Source organism: Haematobia irritans, chromosome 4 (genome assembly GCF_050003625.1).
Source record: "Haematobia irritans isolate KBUSLIRL chromosome 4, ASM5000362v1, whole genome shotgun sequence".
Taxonomy (NCBI): Eukaryota; Metazoa; Arthropoda; class Insecta; order Diptera; family Muscidae; genus Haematobia; species Haematobia irritans.
In genome coordinates this window covers 164,108,087-164,128,567 of record NC_134400.1, presented here as the reverse complement: position 1 = coordinate 164,128,567, position 20,481 = coordinate 164,108,087, and the positions used below count along the sequence as shown (strand labels likewise).

General features: G+C 34.6%; 2 protein-coding genes across 3 annotated transcripts in view; one reads left to right on the top strand and one right to left on the bottom strand.

Moving 5' to 3' along the window:
* The window catches only part of Snmp2 (Sensory neuron membrane protein 2), a 691,945-nt gene that overhangs the window by 230,082 nt on the left and 441,382 nt on the right, over positions 1-20,481 (bottom strand). The gene's annotated exons all lie outside the window — the stretch shown is intronic.
* The window catches only part of LOC142235029 (uncharacterized), a 39,309-nt gene continuing 37,192 nt past the window's right edge, over positions 18,365-20,481 (top strand). Inside the window, exon 1 of the mRNA XM_075306249.1 lies at positions 18,365-19,921. Coding sequence (XP_075162364.1) covers positions 18,818-19,609 — 792 coding nt within the window. The 5' untranslated portion in view covers positions 18,365-18,817 and the 3' untranslated portion in view covers positions 19,610-19,921. The remainder of the gene's footprint in view (positions 19,922-20,481) is intronic.

Genomic DNA, 20,481 nt, shown 5'->3' with positions numbered 1-20,481 from the left:
AAATTGGAAATCTAGAGGTATTTTCGGGCCATAAAGATGTGTGCCGAAAACGGTGAGTATCGGTCCATATTTTACCGATACAACCGTAGTCTGATTTGCCTGAAATTGTAAATATTCTGGTATTTTAGGCTCACAAAAACGTGTATCGGATTCAGTTTTTATCGGTCCATTTGGTAATGCATCCATATAGACCGACTTCACTTCTTGAGGGTGTAGAAGGCGCACTGATCATGAAAATTGCTTGAAACTCAATGTAAAATTTCAAGATTTTACTTCTACAGATTTAAAATTTCAAATCAATAATTTTCTTGCACACTTACAAGAGATGTTAATGATTCCTCCAAAACTCAAACAAAAATGGTTCTTATAAATCCAGAATCTGATATAGTCCTCATAGGTAAAATCTTTAAATTTATCTTCGGGAAGTGTCCTCAAGCCCTCCTCAAATTTCAAAGGAAATCCTAATATTTGGTTCATGGTGGTGGGTATTTAAGATTCGGCCCGGCCGAACTTACTACTGTATATACTTGGTTTTAGGAAACTTTGTCAAAGTTTAGTTATTATAGAACATTTTGTCAAATTGGAGCTTCATAGGCAATTATGCCAAATTTCATTTCAATATGAAATTTGGTCGAAATTTGATTTCTATAAAAAATTTTGTCAAAATTTCATTTCTTTAGGAAATTTTGTCAAAATTTCATATCTATAGGAAATTTTGTGAAATTGGTTTTTATAGGAAATTTTGTCTTAATTTCATTTCTCTAGGAAATTTTTTCTAAATTTCATTTCCATAGGACATTTTGTCAAAATTTCATTTCTATAGGAAATTTTTTCTAAATTTCATTTCCATAGGACATTTTGTCAAAATTTCATTTCTATAGGAAATTTTTTCTAAATTTCATTTCCATAGGAAATTTTGTCAAACTTTCATTTCCATAGGAAATTTTGTCTAAATTTAATTTCGATAGGAAATTTTGTCTACATTTCATTTCTATAGGAAATTTTGTCTACATTTCATTTGTACAGGAAATTTTGTCTAATTTTGTCATTCCTATAGGAATTTTTGTCAATATTTCTTTTCCATAGGAAATTTTTTCAAAATTTAATCTCTACAGGAAAGTTTGTTTAAATTTATTTTCCATAGGAAATTTTGTCTAAATTTATTTTCCATAGGAAACTTTGTCATAATTCCAAATTTCGTTGAAATTTCATTTTTAGGTAACTTTGTCAAAATTTAATATAGTCCAATCCATACTTATTTTAAATATTCCAAATTATTAGATTTACTAATTCAGTAGGGAGAAAGCAAAATTTTGGTTAATAACTAAACACTTACAAACGCAGATGATATGCCGATTTCACAAAAATTAGTAAATATTTTTTGACAAATTCAAAAAAAAAAAAAAAATGTGTTAGGAATATTTTTTTTTTCATTTGTAAAAGAAAATGTCTAGTATGAAGGAAAAAATTCAAGTTCAAAATTGCAAAACTATCTTTAGAGCCATACGAACTTCAAGATGGGAAAATTATCCTTGGTGAGAGTCGACTTTTCTTATGCATTTTGATCTGCTGAATTCGAAAAAAAGTTAAAAAATTCTTTATGGAACAGTTTCTGAGATATCCCATTATTTTTAGTTTTTCGCTTATTTTCACTAAAGAAATTATATCTCGAGTTAGAAATGTCCGATTATATCGTTGTTGGTACTTAAATGAAAGGTATTAAGATAGTTGGTCTTATTACTTACGTCAGAGTAGCATCTAAAGGGTGATACGGTCAAAATTTGGTCAAGGGAAAACGCGTGTAAATCGGTGAAATCGTTTATTTAAAAAATCAAATATTAAATTTCTTTTTCAAGTTCAATTAGTATAAAATTCAGGAAAAATATTCAGTTAGGCTTTCGCTTTTCCAAATCCGAATTGCCGGGCTCACGCTTGACACCTGCCATCAGATTTTGTACAGCCATCTTGTCCACCTTCTTCGCCGCAGAAAGCCAGTTTGCCTTGAACTGCTGCTCGTCCTTAGCAGTTTTTTTGGTCTTCTTTAGGTTCCGCTTGACAATAGCCCAGTATTTCTCAATTGGGCGGAGCTCTGGCGTGTTGGGAGGGTTCTTGTCCTTGGGAACCATCTGCACGTTGTTGGCGGCGTACCACTCAATGGCCTTTTTTACCGTAATGGCAAGATGCCAAATCCGGCCAAAACAGTACGGAACAACCGTGTTTCTTCAGGAAAGGCAGCAGACATTTATTCAAACACTCTTTCACGTAAATTTCTTGGTTGACAGTCCCGGAAGCTATGAAAATGCTGCTTTTCAACCACAGGTACAGATGGCTTGCCAAACCAGATATTTCTTTGCGAACTTTGACAGTTTTATGTACTTGAAAATATCTGCTACCTTTCCCCTTCCTTTTGCCGTATAAAACTCCTGCCCCGGAAGCTGCTTGTAGTCGGCTTTGACGTAGGTTTCGTCGTCCATTACCACGCAGTCAAACTTCGTCAGCATCGTCGTGTACAGCCTCCGGGATCTCGCTTTGGCCGTCGTATTTTGTTTATCATCGCGATTTGGAGTCACTACCTTCTTATAAGTTGATAGTCCGGCTCGTTTTTTGGCTCGATGCACGGTTGTAGACGATACACCCAGCTTATTTGCGGCATCTCGGAGAGAGAGGTTAGGGTTTCACTCGAAACTACCGGCAACTCTCTTTGTCGTCTCAGCGGCTTCCGGTTTTCGATTTCCCCCCGATCCAGACTTCCTGGCTGTCGACAAACGTTCCCCAAACACTTTAATTACATTTGTAACGGTTGATTTGGCAACTTTTAGCGATTTTGCCAGCTTTGCGTGCGAGTAGCTCGGATTTTCGCGATGCGCGAGCAAAATTTTGATACGCTGCTCTTCTTGCTTGGACGGAATTTTGACAACTGAATAGTGAATTCCAAAATCAAAATAGGAGCAACATTCTACACACACACACACACCTTCAAAATGAGGGGTGTTCATGTTTTTTAAATGCAAAATTGAAAGAAATACGTCAAGTTTATATTGACCAACTTTTGACCATATCACCCTTTATACGACCATGAAGAGAAACGTTTTTTCCGACGTTTTGTCAATGGTTTATACTTTTCTGGCGGAAAAGGTCCATTGTAAAATACGTTTTTTTTTGAAAATTTGGCCTTTTCGCATCGATATTTTTTGAACTACTTAACTTATCACAGATCCAATTATAAACGACTATTCATCATCTAAATACCTTTCATTTAAGTACCAACAACGATATAAGCGGACACTTCTAACTCGGGATATAATTTGTTTAGTGGCGAAAAACTAAAAATAACGGGATATCTTTTTTTTAATTTTTTCTAATTCAGCAGATCAAAATACATAAGAAAAGTTGCCTCTCATCAAGTGTACATGATTTTTTTTTGTAAACTAGTGTTATTGGTAAAATTATGATATAGTCGATCCCAACCGACTTTCTGCTTTACTCACTTGTTTTTGTATGCTATAGATTAATATGCTTGTAAACAATAAAACGAACAGTCACTCGAATATCATATCAAAACATATCAGCGGCACTATATTATATGAACCCTTTTATACATAAAAGGCAATAATTAGTCCCCTCAAAAAAGCGTGAATAAATGCTATTAACACTCTATTTATTGGATATATTCAACATATTTGTAGTCATATATATAAGGACATGAAGGAAGACTACGCAGTCTGTATTTATTGTTGGAAACTACAATACACACCACATTCATTGAATAGGAAATATACACGGATGCTATACACGGTGGGTTTCCCAAAGTGTTTACAAGCATGCTTTCTTTGTTCCCGTGTCTGGGAAATTCATTCACGTTAGCTGGTCTTTGTTGCCCCATATATATTATAAGGGTGGTGGCACTTTACGAAAAGCAATTGTTTGTACGAGGGGTTCCTTTCATTTATACACTTTAAAAACAGCCATTTATCAAAGCTCCCTCCCTACGCATGAGGGGTTTCCTTGTGGCCACAAAGGAATATTATTTGCTGACGTTTTTATGCACATCATCATTTCAATCATTGTCAATGGGATTTCTAAAACTACCTATAAATTCCCAGACATTTCTTTAGCCACTTCATCATAAACTAAACTAAAAATCCCTACTACGCAGTCGAGTGTTAACTCATGCACATACACACATACATAGACACCGGTGTGTATAGTGTGGCTGTGTACTCCCATGCAACTACGAAGACTCCTTTAGAACACATCAGTTCATCAGCTGACATGGCTGGGATTTAAAAAATACCCCTGAGCAAGAAAATTTTATATACAGAGAATGCGAGAGAAGTAAGTGTACGTTATTATGTGTATGGGGGACAATTGGCGAATGAAATACAGAGTGAATCATTGAAAATAACATACAACGCAAAAAAAGAAAAAATTCAACAAAAAATGGGAAAAACCTATCTTGAGGCAACAACTCCCCTAGCATTTACCTCATGCATATCGAATGTTACCTGCCGCATTATGATATTATAGGAATTTCCAAAATAATTTTAAATAATTTCGATTTACTGTATGCTCCCTGCTCAGATTATTTTTAGTTTGGGGGAAGTTATGCTATGTCAAAAAGGAAAGGACATTGAGTCCTGGTGTTATTGGTAAAAATTCTCAGTACTTTTTTTTGATTCAAATAAAAACCGGCCTTCCGCTGGACCATTTTGAATTTTGTTATGGTTCTTTTCTTACCCTACGGGAAATTAGTGCAAATTGCCACTAATGGACCCATTGCAGGACTGGTAGCAGTCCAGTTTATCAACATTTTTAATTGTCATATAATTTATTGATTTTTATCCTCACTTAATATCAAAATCTTTTTGAATCCACACTTTTACTACAATACAACTATCACAATTATTTATTGTTCAACATATTCCTTTCTGGTGCGATACAGATGGAAACAGGATCCCAAAAGTTTGTCCCAAGCTGTTTCATGAGCAGTTGTCCTTTGGATTGAGTCCAAGTGTTGTCCTAAAGTGTAAATTTTCCCAGCCAATGACAAACCCATGTTAAAGTGAGCGGTCCATTCCATACGCTTGGACCAGAACTATAACTGGTCCATACACACCAGGGACTAACCCTATACCGGTCCTGGGGTTGATCCATTTCCCGTCGGGTAATTTTTGTGATTACAAAAGCCCAGGATCCTGAATAACATGTCAGTTAAAAACAAGTATATACTGCAGTAAGTTCGGCCAGGCCGAATACCCACCACCGTGAATCAAATATAACAGTTACCTTTGAAAACTGTTCGTCGTAGTGTGTTACTTGATAATATATAGAGGGTTACTTGATCATATATAGAATGATAATATATAGAAATGATTAAATAACGCCTTGACTTGAAATCTAAAATCCATATATTTGGAAATTTTACTTTCAGTTTCAAGCAATTTTCATGATCAGTGCGTCTTCTATACCCTCAAGAAATCTATATGGAGGTCTTACCAAATGGAGCTATAAAAACTAAATCTGTTACAATTTCAGGCAAATCGGATAAAAAGTACGGCTTATATAAGCCCAAGGAGTTAAATCAGGAAATCAGTTTATATGGGTGCTATGCCAAAAAATTGCACCGATACACAAAATTCAGCACACATAGTTGTGGTTCTGAAAAACCTAAAGAATTCAGACCCCAAATCGGAGGGCGTTAGAGGCGGAGGGGTTTATAAGGGCGATATATCAAAATCTATACCGATACACAATTTATTCACCTATTTATTGGCCTCAAAAACTCTAGATTTCAAATTTCAAGCACATTGAATAAAAACTACGGTTTCTAGAAGATCAAGAATTAAAATAGGGAGAGCAGCCTATATGGGGGTTATAGCAAACCATAGAACGATACACACCATATTCGGCACACCTATTTGTGGTCCTAACATACCTTTAGATTTCAAATTTCAGGAAAATCGGATTGGAAATACGGTTTCTAGAAGCCAAAGAAATCAGGAGATCGGTCTATATGTGGGTTATACCAAAACATGGACCGATACACCCCATTTTCGACACACCTATTTATGGTTCTACAATACTTCTATTGGAAATACGGTTTCTAGAAACCCAAGAAATCAGGAGATCGGTCTATATGTGGGTTATACCAAAACATGGACCGATACACCCCATTTTTGACACACCTATTTATGGTTCTACAATACTTCTAGATTTCGAATTTTATGCAAATCGGATAGAAAATAAGGTTTCTAGAAGCTCAAGACCCCAAAATGGGGGGGGTCAGTTTATATGGTGGCTGTACCAAAACATGGACCGATATAGCCCATCTTCGAACTTGACCTGCTTGGAGACAAAAAACGAGCTTGTGCAAAAATTAAGCAAGATAGCTTTATTATTGAAGGCTGTAGCGTGATTACAACAGACATCCAGACAGACGGACATCGTTATATCGTCTTAGAATTTCTCCTTGATCAAGAATATATACACTTTATATAGGCGGAAATCAATATTTCGATGTGTTACAAATGGAATGACAAACTTATTATACCACCATCACTATTCTATGGTGGTGGGTACAATAAAATTTTAAGCTAAGACAAATTAGTTTCGCTGGTTTCAAATAGAATATGTAGGTTATTTCGATGACGAATTCAACATAGAAATAAACAAGTAAGAATTTAAATCTGACCCGAACTGGACATAATTTGTTAGACCATATAGACATAAAATTTAAATCGGCAAATTCGCTGTGTTTTAACGCTGAAGCAATTTTTAGGCAACCTTGCAAAAGTGTATTTATGGTTAACGGTCGATAGCTATGTATTAGAAGTAGAAGGAAAATTTAAATCATTCTTAAAAGCTTTCGACTTAGCAGTGCCGGTTTTACAAGTAACATTTTGGTACATTGACGAAATATATATATATATATATATATATATATATATATATATATATATATATATATATATATATATATATATATATATATATATATATATATATATATATATATATATATATATATATATATATATATATATATATATATATATATATATATATATATATATATATATATATATATATATATATATATATATATATATATATATATATATATATATATATATATATATATATATATATATATATATATATATATATATATATATATATATATGTGGGAGCTATATCTAAATCTAACCCGATTTCAGCCAAATTTCGTATGCATAACATAGTTACAATATTCTTTCTACTCCCTGTACTAAATTTCGCGTAAATCGGATTACAACTTTGGTCATATGAATGAAAATCGGGGGAAAATATATATATGAGAGCTATATTTAAATCTGAACCGATTTCAACGAAATTTTGTATGCATTGTTACAATGGTATTTCTACTCCCTGTGCAAAATTTAAATCAAATTAGAACAAAACGATGGCGTCTGGGGCCATAAAAGTACATATCGAGCGAAGGATATATATGGGAGTGTCATCTGTGGTCATATGAGTGAAAATCGAGGGAAAGATATATATGGGAGCTATATATAAATCTGAACCGATTTCAACCCAATTTGGCATGCATAGCTACAATATTAATTCTACTCCATGTGCAAAATTTAAAGCAAATTAGAACAAAACGCTTGCTTCTGGGCCCATAAAAGTGAATATCGGGCGAAAGATATATATGGGAGCTATATTTAAATCTAAACCGATTTCAACCAAACTTGGCACACTTTACGACACTATAAACTGCACTCATTGTGCAAAATTTAAAGTAAATCAGGATGAAATTTTGGCTTCTGGGGCCATAATAGTAGATATCGGGCGAAAGATATATACGAGAGCTATATTTAAAACTGAACCGATTTATTCCAAAATCAATAGGGTTCTATTCTGACCCAAAATACATACTTGTGCTAAATTTGAAGTCGATTGGACTAAAATTGCAACCTAGACTGTGATAACAAAAATGTGTTCACAGACAGACGCATAGACAGATGGAGGAATGACGGACATGGCTAGATGGACTCAGGGGCCGGTCCTGAGCAATATTGCCCAATATGTGTTCACGGACATTACCAATATGTGTTCACGGACAGACTCAGGAGCCCTCCCTGAGCATTATTGCCAAAGACACCATATGTCTATCTCGTCTCCTTCTGGGTGTTGCAAACATATGCACTAACTTATAATACCCTGTTCCACAGTGTAGCGCAGGGTATAGAAATGATTGTACAAACAAGATTCTTACAACCCGTGCAACGATCCACCAGTTACGGTCATACTCCCGATACGATACCTTCTTACCGCCGGCAGTATTTGTATTGCGGCTTCAACACCACTGTTATTTTACAGCTTTTCTTGGGAAAAAAAGTGGAGATATTTACCCACCAAAGAAACATTTCCGCCATGAGTATTTCTGGCCATTGTATTGAATCTAGAAATGAATTTCTCCACAGAAATGCATTAGTTTCTACCAGAAAAGGACAACTTCTAATTCCTTATTACGTTTAAAATCTTCTCCGAGTTACCTGCATTTGCGTGTGGGTTTCTCTCATGTCCCATTACCTTGTGTCCGGTTGTAGGTTTATTACCAGCTATTTACTTTCGACTAGGATTCCTCCTTCTGGTCCTTAAGAGCGGAATGTAACCATCTCAATATTTGTATATGCTAACCTGTGGTGGTTAGTACAAAATTATATACAAACAGTCGAACATTGTAAACCAAAAAAAAAAAATACCCATAACTCGATTTCATTTTGAATATCACAAACGTATTTGTCTACCTTATATCACATAGATGCATTGTTCGAATAAAATTGGAGGGAAATGCAATGATGACAATGTTTCGCCAGAATATTTGAATACCGTAGTACCACAATTGCTGCAGTTAACGCTACCTATAACGAACCAAAACAAAAGTGATTAGAACAAAAACGAATAACATTACATGGACCATAGGGGCGAAATAAAAAAATGACCAAAAAGTACATAGATAACAAACTGGCTTATATCACGTGCATTATATATGTATGTATATGCTAAGCATTTCGGTTCGAGTCGATGAGAGTGGAGAGTAGTGGCAGATGTTAAAGAATATTAAAGAGAAAGCGAGTGAGAGAGTGAGAGAAAATAATAACATAACCTAACAGATAACAACGAAATTCTTTAATTGAAAGCAGGCCGAATATATGTGGGCCGAATTTGATATTTGCGTCTTACATATACTGTTATAAAAAATACATTGAGCAGAATAAATAAATTTGGGGTACCAGAATAATAATTCATTATATGAAATGAATTTAAACACTGGACCTTGGGAGCGTATGGATAATATTCATGTACGCAGACACATTACTCATTCGCTAAGGGTGAGGAAATACTACTTTTCGAGTTCGAAATAAGTTGAGACGAAATTGATATTATTTCAAATTAATGAATAAAAGACTAACCTATGTTAAACTAAATACCAGCAAGAAAACTCTTGGTTAATTTTAAAAAATTTAAATTATTTTTAGAAAATGTTAACTAAACAGTATTACAAACGCTGACATCACGCCAATATCACAAAAATGTGTAAATATTTGTCGACCTATTCAATAAAATTTATTAGACATAAGTATTTGTTTTCACTCACTAAATAAGATTCTGTATTTACAAGGAAAAATTGGAACTCAAAATTGCAAAAATGTCTTTAGTGCCATAAGACGTTTAAGAAGGGCGAATTTTTAGAAAAAAAATACAAATTTAAAGAAATAATGAACTATTTTGTTATTTTTAATTTTTTCCCCGTTTTTAGTTAATTTAACTAACTAAATTGGCTTTAGTGAAATAGAAAAAAGTGTCCTCTTCTTTAAGTTAAAATGAACTCATTGTGAAGAAAGTTGAACTCTGTATAGCGCCAAAGAAGTTTTTATTTGTTTGAACGATATGATTTTCGTAGAAATTAGGTAGAATGCATTCCATATATTATATTTATGTACCCCTATACTACAGAATGAAAAAACTTAACTGAATTGAATTCATATATATGGAATGATTTTATTGAACTTTTTTCATTCATTTGGACAAATCTTACATATTTGTGGTAAACTTTTTATTTCAAAATTAGAACTTCTTACCTTTGTTTTTAAATACAATTTTATGTATTTATATAAGCAATTTGTATACCCTGCGCCACACTGTGGAACAAGGGCATTATAAGTTAGTGCATATGTTTGCAACACCCAAAAGGAGACGAGATAGACACATGTTGTCTTTGGCAAAACTGCTCAGGGTGGGCTCCTGAGTCGATATAGCCATGCCCGTCTGTCCGTGGCCATATTTTTGTAATCAAAGTCTAGGTTGCAGTTTTAGTCCAATCGACTTCAAATTTGGCACAAGTATGTGTTTTGGCTCAGAATAGAACCCTATTAATTTTGGAAGAAATCGGTTCAGATTTAGATATAGCTCCCATATATATATTTCGCCCGATATGTACTTATATGGCCCCAGAAGCCAGAGTTTTACCCTAATTTGCTTAAAATTTTGCACAAGAAGAACAATTAGTACTATAGTCAAGTGTGCCAAATTTTATTGAAATCGGTTCAGATTTAGATATAGCTCCCATATATATCTTTCGCCCGATATGGACTAATACGGTCCCAGAAGTCAGAGTTTTACCCCAATTTGGTTGAAATTTTGCACAGGGAATAGAATTAGCATTGTAGCTATGTGTGCGAAATTTGGTTGAAATCGGTTCAGATTTAGATATAGCTCCAAAATATAGTTTTCGGCCGATTTACACTCATATGACCACAGAGACCAAGGTTTTGCTCCGATTTAGTTGAAACTTTGCACAGGGAGTAGAATTAGCATTGTTGCTATGCGTGCCAAATTTGGTTGAAATCAGTTCAGATTTAGATATAGCTCCCATATATAGCTTTCGCCCGATTTACATTCATATGACCACAGAGGCCAATTTTTAACTCCGATTTTGTTGAAATTTTGCACAGGGAGTAGAATTAGCATTGTAGCTATGCGTGCCAAATTTGGTTGAAATCGATTCAGATTTAGATATAGCTCCCATATATATATCTTTCGCCCGATATGGACTAATACGGTCTCAGAAGCCAGAGTTTTACCCCAATTTGGTTGAAACTTTGCATTAGGAGTACAAGTAGTACTATAGTCAAGTGTGCCAAATTTTATTGAAATCGGTTCAAATTTAGATATAGCTCCCATATATATCTTTCGCCCGATATTGACTAATACGGTCCCTGAAGCCAGAGTTTTACCCCCATTTGGTTGAAATGTTGCACTAGAAGTACAATTTGTAATGTAGTCAAGTGTGCCAAATTTGGTTGAAATCGGTTCAGATTTAGATATAGCTCCCATATATATCGTTCGCCCGATTTACACTCATATGACCACAGTGGCCAATCTTTTACTCCGATTTAATTGAAATTTTGCACTCCGATTTAGTTGAATTTTTTTTTTGCACAGAGAGTAGAAATAGCATTGTAGCTATGCGTGCCAAATTTGGTTGAAATCGGTTCGGATTTAGATATAGCTCCCATATAAAGGGTGATTTGTTAAGAGCTTGATAACTTTAAAAAAAAAACGCATAAAATTTGCAAAATCTCATCGGTTCTTTATTTGAAACGTTAGATTGGTCCATGACATTTACTTTTTGAAGATAATTTCATTTAAATGTTGACCGCGGCTGCGTCTTAGGTGGTCCATTCGGAAAGTCCAATTTTGGGCAACTTTTTCGAGCATTTCGGCCGGAATAGCCCGAATTTCTTCGGAAATGTTGTCTTCGAAAGCTGGAATAGTTGCTGGCTTATTTCTGTAGACTTTAGACTTGACGTAGCCCCACAAAAAATAGTCTAAAGGCGTCAAATCGCATGATCTTGGTGGCCAACTTACCGGTCCATTTCTTGAGATGAATTGTTCTCCGAAGTTTTCCCTCAAAATGGCCATAGAATCGCGAGCTGTGTAGCATGTAGCGCCATCTTGTTGAAACCACATGTCAACCAAGTTCAGTTCTTCCATTTTTGGCAACAAAAAGTTTGTTAGCATCGAACGATAGCGATCGCCATTCACCGTAACGTTGCGTCCAACAGCATCTTTGGAAAAATACGGTCCAATGATTCCACCAGCGTACAAACCACACCAAACAGTGCATTTTTCGGGATGCATGGGCAGTTCTTGAACGGCTTCTGGTTGCTCTTCACTCCAAATGCGGCAATTTTGCTTATTTACGTAGCCATTCAACCAGAAATGAGCCTCATCGCTGAACAAAATTTGTCGCGAAACACATTTCGAACCGAACACTGATTTTGGTAATAAAATTCAATGATTTGCAAGCGTTGCTCGTTAGTAAGTCTATTCATGATGAAATGTCAAAGCATACTGAGCATCTTTCTCTTTGACACCATGTCTGAAATCCCACGTGATCTGTCAAATACTAATGCATGAAAATCCTAACCTCAAAAGAATCACCCTTTATATGTTTTTCTGATTTCGACAAAAATGGTCAAAATACCAACATTTTCCTTGTTAAATCGCCACTGCTTAGTCGAAAAGTTGTAAAAATGACTCCAATTTCCTAAACTTCTAATACATATATATCGAGCGATAAATCATAAATAAACTTTTGCGAAGTTTCCTTAAAATTGCTTCCGATTTAAATGTTTCCCATATTTTTTTTTACTAACATTGTGTTCCACCCCAGTGCATTAGCCGACTTAAATTTTGAATCTATAGATTTTGTAGAAGTCTATCAAATTCTGTCCAGATCGAGTGATATTTAAATGTATGTGTTTGGGACAAACCTTTAAATATAGCCCTCAATACATTTGACGGATGTGATATGGTATCGAAAATTTAGATCTACAAAGTGGCGCAGGGTATAATATAGTCGTGCCCGCCCGACCTTAGACTTTCCTTACTTGTTTTTACTAACATTGTGTTTCATACCAGGGTGTTAGCCAATTTAAGTTTTAATTCTAGCGATTTTGTATGTTAGAAGTACAAAAAATTTACTCCAAATCGGTTAAGATATAAATATTTGTATATGGGAATATAAACCTTCATAATAACTCCCAACAAATTTGAAGGCATTGAGATGGTTACACAAATTTTGTCTACATAATGGTGAAGGGTAAAATATAGTCGGCCCCGGCCGACTTTAGACTTTACTTACTTGTTTCTTCAATAAAGGACATGTTTTATTAATATATTAAATATATTTATTAAGAATCAACAGCATCGACTGGCCTTGAAGTATTGAAACACATTTTCTTCTTCTTCTAGTACCTTTCACTTTGAATAAGTTGCTGCCTAGCAATTTTGTCCACCTTTTACAATTTCAATACCTACAAATATAAAAAAAAAACAAAGTCCTAAACCAATTTTTTCACAAAAGTTTAGCATCACTGAATATTACCTGATAATTGAAGATTTCAAAATGAAGTCGAATGAAGAGGTTGTTATTCTCCTGGTGTTTTCTATTTTATAAACCAATTTTCAAAAAACGAAAAAATTTCTCACTAATTTAAAATAACAAATATATTATATATGTTTTATTTGTTTTTATACCCTGTGCCACACTGTGGAACAGGGTATTATTTATTATATTGTTTTACTATATTATTTTTTAACAATCTCTCCGTATACCATAACAACGCGATTCCAACTAAAAAAACCCCCACGCGCAAACATATCGATTACATCGATGACAGGTTTCGATTACAGGTAGATAAAAGAAATTTACCTATATTCTAACAAGTGTGTTTCCTTAAGTTTTGAAAGGACTGGATACTTCTTAGTACGAATGAACTAAAATATTTTTCTATACTAAGTGTTATTCATATGTATGACAAGCTTTCTATAATAAAGAAAGTCAGAATTATTATTTTATAAGAAGTTTTACTAAATTTGAGGAAACTTGGTTTTAGTTCGGTTTTTGTTTATTTTTACGAATGCTTTGTTATCAGTGAATAAAATTTTCTTGTTCAGTAGTAAATTCTTATACCCAGCGAAGAAAACAGTATTAGTAAAATTCCATGCCTTATTCTAGTTAATGAACTATTCCTAACTGCTTTCAGTTTAGGATTTTTTACTGAAACAAGTAAATTTTATTATTTCTCACAAAAATTTAACTGAATGGAAATAAAATGGCTAAACTAAATTGATGAACATTTTTATACCCTCCACCATAGGATGGGGGTATATTAACTTTGTCATTCCGTTTGTAACACATCGAAATATTGCTCTAAGACCCCATAAAGTATATATAGTCTGGGTCGTGGTGAAATTCTGAGTCGATCTGAGCATGTCAGTCCGTCTGTTGATATCACGCTAACTTCCAAACGAAACAAGCTCTCGACTTGAAACTTGGCACAAGTAGTTGTTATTGATGTAGGTCGGATGGTATAGCAAATGGGCCATATCGGTCCATCGATTTGGCTTGCGGAGCCTCTAAGAGAAGCATATTTCATCCGATCCGGCTGAAATTTTGTACATGGTGTCAGCATATGATCTCTAACAACTGAAATTTGGTACATGGTGTAAGTATATGGTCTCTAACAACTATGCAAAAATTGGTCTACATCGTTCAATAATTATATATAGCCCCCATATAAACCGATCCCCCGATTTGGCTTGAGGAGCCTCTAAGAAAAGCAAATTTGATCCGATCCGGCTGAAATTTGGTACATGGTGTTAGTATATGACCTCTAATGACCATGCAATAAATGGTCCACATACACGCTCACAAAAAATCGCTTCTGTAACATATACTCCCAAACATATTTTGCTTCAAGCATATACATTTTTGGGTATTGCCCAAACATTTATATGTTTGATCTCTTCCAATATATAATATGTTTGAAAGCATATTGGTCTAAACAATATATGTTTGGGTAGCCTAAGTTCCAAACATTTTGTATTTTTGCATCCAAATTCAATAATGTTGTCTTCCAAAAAACAATATGTTATTATGTGACCATATAATATGTTTGGAAGCATTTTGCACCCAAAAATATTATATGCTTAAAAAAAATTCTCCCAAACAATATTGTGCTCAAAATTTTATTTATTTATTTATATATTTACAATCATAATGAATTATGAAAATAAACAGGTAATATAGGTGCTAACAACATAGGTTTTCGACCTGAATGCTCAAAATTTTGTTTCTGCCCAATTGTATATTCCCCGACATCTTTCTCACTTCCACGATATTTTTTAGTTCTTAGCACCTTTTTCTGTAATACAAACATTGTAGAAGAAATTATTCAATTTTATGATTTTTTTTATTTTAATTTTACCTTTTGCCGGACGGGGATTCGAACAGCGGACCACACAGTTTGTAAGGATCAAAGAAGTAGCTGATCAATTGCCCAAGGAAAAATAAAATGTTAATTTTGTAATAACAAGCAACAACCACCAACATAATTCAATATCGCTCCCTGTTAAATAGCGCTCCAAGCTACTACACACATGTATGTTTATAGGCTATTTCTAAATTAATATATGTTTGCATCCAAGCATATTATATTTACAAACATTTTATGTCCCAAACATAATATGTTCTAACATATTAACATATATGTCCCAAACATGTTATGCTAGTTTATGAACATTATATGCTTGCACTCAAAACTATTGTGTTTAAAAAATTGTGTTCCAAACATATAATGTTTATAGCCAAACATATGAAAAACAGTCTTTTTCAACCGTGTAGGTCAATAATTATATATAGCTCCCATATAAACCAATCACAAGATTTGAACTCCGGAGTCTCTTGGAAGACCAACATTCATCTGATTCAGTTGAAATTTGGTACATGGTGTTAATATATGGCCTCAAACAGATCCCCAGATTTGACCTCCGGAGCCCCTTGGAAGAGCAAAATTCATCCGAATCGGTTGAAATTTGGTACGTGATGTTAGTATATGGTATCCAACAACCATGCAAAAATTGGTCAAAATCGGTTCATAATTATATATAGCCCCCATATAAACCGATCCCCAGATTTGACCTCTGGTGCCTTTTGGAGAAGAAAAATTCATCCGACCTGGTTGAACTTTTGTAAGTGGTGGTAGTGTGTGATATTTAACAGCCGTGCCAAAAGTGGTCTTTCGTAGAAGTTTCTACGTAATCCATGGTGGAGGGTACATAAGATTCGGCCTGGCCGAACTTACGGCCGTATATACTTGTTTTCTTTAGTTTCGAAGACACTGTTTTCTGGGTGCAGGTTCAAATCTCAATAGGGGAGATGTTCAACAATTTTTCGAAAATATATCTTTTTCTGTACTACATACCATTTCATATTTTGTTATTTTAGACATATATTTTTTCATTTAAATTCAACAAGATATTGATTTTTCAAATTCTCACTGGACTGAAATTTTTAATAATTTTAAAAATTTTATTTTAAAAATTTTAATATATTCACGTTTTTTATTGATTTAAATTGTCATTTAAAACAGCCAAATAGCGTAATTTCTAAGACTAGAATTTCATCGGAAGTTGAAAAAAAAAGGATTGAGAAAAAAATATGGGATGCACTTAAAAGGAAATGTTTGTGGAACAACTTCTAATTCAAATTATTTTTAGCTGTGGAGTCAATCTATCCTTGAATGTCTGCTTCCCACGAAAAAAAAATGAGCACTATTTCAGCAGGATCGTAAGGAAGAGAGGCAGTAACAATTGCTTACAAAACAAACGAATCAGCGCTGATTTTTGTGGGCGATGTCCGGATTTAGAGCAGCTTCTACAAAGCGCTGATATAATTGCTCATTTTAACACAAATATTGCTCGAAAGTGATATATAATCTTGAGTATAGCATTGTTGGCGTGAAGGAAAACAGAACTACCTTTCATGCATCTATACTGCATGAATTGGTTGCAATAACGTAAACGAATGATCATAAACTAGTTTGATTCCTCGTTTACGTTATTGCCATCGATTCATGTAGTGCGGATGCACTGTCTACTTTATTGTATACCAAAAAGCGCAACTAAACTCTTACTGCTGAAGTATTTTTTGCTGGGTTGGCTTTTGTTTTCTTCGTAAGAAGAGATAGAAATTTTGCAAATTTCATATCCATATGTGCGCCATCTTTCCATTTAATCTCCAAAGCCGCTATTGTAAAATCAAACCTTTTTTTATAACATAGCTCTTGGAAGGTTTGTAGACATTTCCGGCTCCGCTAAATTCATGGGTGAAAAATATTACAATCTGGTAACAGCACAGGTGAGTACAAATAACAGGACTCACTGAGTACCAAAGCAACAGAGAATGAGAGAATGGACGCAACAAGAGTAAAAGAGCATTATGAGTAGTGTTGCCATTTTTGTTCAATTTCTTCGACATATTTTAAATTACTTACTTTTAACCTTAGACCAGTATTAAAATAAGCGATTTACGTTCATTTTTGTTTTTTGTTTGTTTGTTTTTTTTTTTTTTTTTAATTTGGCTTCCATGAACGGTCTGGAAATATTTTTAACTTAATTGTTGTTATGGTTTTTTTGTCAAGTTTGCTTTGGGAGCAGTCTTTCATTAATTAGTTTTTAAAATATTGCAAATGGCACCACACTATAAATCTAGCTACTTACGTCTAGTTACGAACAATAAGTTTATCGAAATTTTTTTTTGCACCAAACCAAAAGACGAATAAAAACTGTTGTTTATATCCATCAAGAGTGAAATCGGAAAATCGGTCAATATGAGGACTATATTGAAATATTAATCTATCCAATGACCAAAAATAGCACAATAGTTTAAACAAAGGTTGCAATTTAAAAAGAAGACATTTTCGGAGACTTAGAAATATCATAGTATTGACTTTTGTCCGAACCAAATAACATATCAACAGTTGATATGACATTGGCCAATTTTTCATTTTCCTCTCACTTATGTATTATTGGCAACACTGGAAAAAAACTCTTTGAGGAATGTAAACAAACCTTAAGTGTAAACAACAGTAACAACATTTGTTGATGCGGCACCCAAGCCGTGATAGTGTGAGCAAGGGCAGTGATGGGAAAATCTGAGAATACCCACACACACACACACTCACCCGCATAAAAGGTAGCCACGCTGTGGAAAGAACGATAGAGTACGAGAAGACCAAAATATTTGGAAATGTGTGTATATGAGTGAATGTTTTGAAACGAAATCGGGCCGAATCGTTAACGGTGAAGGAATAATGCGTATTTCAAGAGAAAGAGAGAGAAAGCACGAATATGTTTTACGAGGTCGTCAATGTCTGGCTGCTATATGTGTTGGTGAGTCTCATATACCCTTTTTTAGCAAGGAATATTGCAATGCAATTTTCAGTTTATAGCAAAACACCGCAGAGTTAAGAACGTGAGCGCTCCTTGAAATAAACAAGCAAACGGTGGCCAGGAAAAAAAAACAAAAATATTTTTACAAACAAACCAACACACACTTATACACACAGAGGATTTAGTGCAAGTTTGCAAACATACACACAAATAAAAAAGAACACAATCTTAAGCCATAATAAAGCAAGAGTTTGAGTGAAAATTATACTGAATTGTGGACTTGTACAATTTGAAGTGTATGCTTTGGCAATTGCTATAATCACTTCGAAGGTGTTAGACATTCCTGGAAGGTTGAAAGCCTTCGAACTTTTTGTATAAAAGTGATTTTTGTTTGTAAAGAAAGAAAAAAAAAACCTAATCCCAATTGCGATTTGGAATACATCTTTTTTTACTCTCTAAGGTGTTTTGAAATAATTCTGTAAAAATTGGAGGAAATCCCAATTATAGACAAACCTTACAAAAGGAAACCATGTCAACGCTACCATTTCTCCTTAGTGTAGCCGATGAGTTGGAAAATCTTAACTCACAGTCCTATATGGACGATTTCGGTATGGGTTTCCATCCGCATCGCCAGTACTATAGGACACCTACCATACAGCTATCGCTGCCTGCTGGCACCGAATGGATGGAGCCCGAGGCCAGTAGACATCATTCCCGTTATAGGTCTGCCTTCCGCTATTATGGTGAACCACAAAATAATCTCACTTCACCGGCTGAAAACGACGAGGAGGACAATGAAGAGGAGCGCTGCGATAGTTCAGCCAAGGAAAGTCATGACAGTGCCCAAACTATGTCAACATCGATTGCCACAACATCTGCTGCCCAAAAGTTTGTTTCGGCCTTGAATTCAAATCGCCCCAACGGCGACAACAATGATCGCATGGATAACTCCGTGAAGTTGTATAACTTGTCTAAGAAATGTGGCAAAAACTACTATCGTCAGCCAGAACCAAGCACCTCGTCAGCATCTTTGGGAGCTCCACCACCTCTGCCTCCACGTAGTTCTACTGCCTCATCGGCAGCAGCTGCTTCTGCCTCTGCGACCAGTGCCACAACATCGGCCAAGGAAAAACCCAGCATGAGCTATCGCCTGCATAGCACATGCCTGGAGGGTACGAATTCATCATCGGAGGAGAGTTTACAGAAAGTCACTTCCTCTATAGAATTTCTGACATGTTTCCTGCTAAAGAAATCGCGTGTCAGCAACAAATCCTCATCTAGTGGCAGTGGTGGCCCAGCAGGGGATAGTAAAAAATCTTAGGACAATACCCCAACAAAAACAACAACAAATCTATTGTCAAAACGACGCAGCCATTGTTTTTAGTAAAGAACCCCAAGAAAGGACAACCAAAAATAAAACGAAACAAAAACACCCAAAACTCCAATCAAAAGTAGTGGAAATAGCAACTACAAGAAAAACAATATTCTAAAATTTAAATACCATTACTTGGAAATACCAAAAACAACAAAAGCAACAAATCTCAAATATAGGAAACAAAATGCCTAGAAAAAAAACTAAAAAAACAACAACAACAGGAAAAATCACATACACGCCCAACAACTTAGAATAGTAGTAAGTAGTAGTAAATGTTTATAACAACAAAACCAAAATCCATTTTAATAGCAAAACAAAAGAATCCAAAGAGCGCACACATCCACACATACTCATCCTTTTATTTTCTTTGGCGTAATATCATTTATCCTTTGTTCTCGATTTGTGTGTATGTGTGTGTGTGTGTATCAAAATAAATTTGTGAACATTTCATGTGTGCAACTTTAAGTTTCTTGGTGATTACTTTGTTAGTAGTTTGAAACCTCACACCAAAACAAAAAAGAACTTTAAACGAACGAATTACGAAAATGGAGCAAAAGTCTGGCTGATCCGAATTTATGATACCATACCAAATTCTTCAGAATTGGCAGATGTTTTAAAAGGGTGATTATCACTTTTTGAGGACAAATTTCTTTAAAATAAATAAATTTCAATTAGATGAAAGTCCATAATATTAGCTTTAAAATTTTGTTACCCTTCACCATAGGATGAGGAGTATACCTACTTTGGCATTACGTTTGTAACACATTTAAATATTGGTTTTTGACCTCATAAAGTATATAAAGGGTGATTTGTTAAGA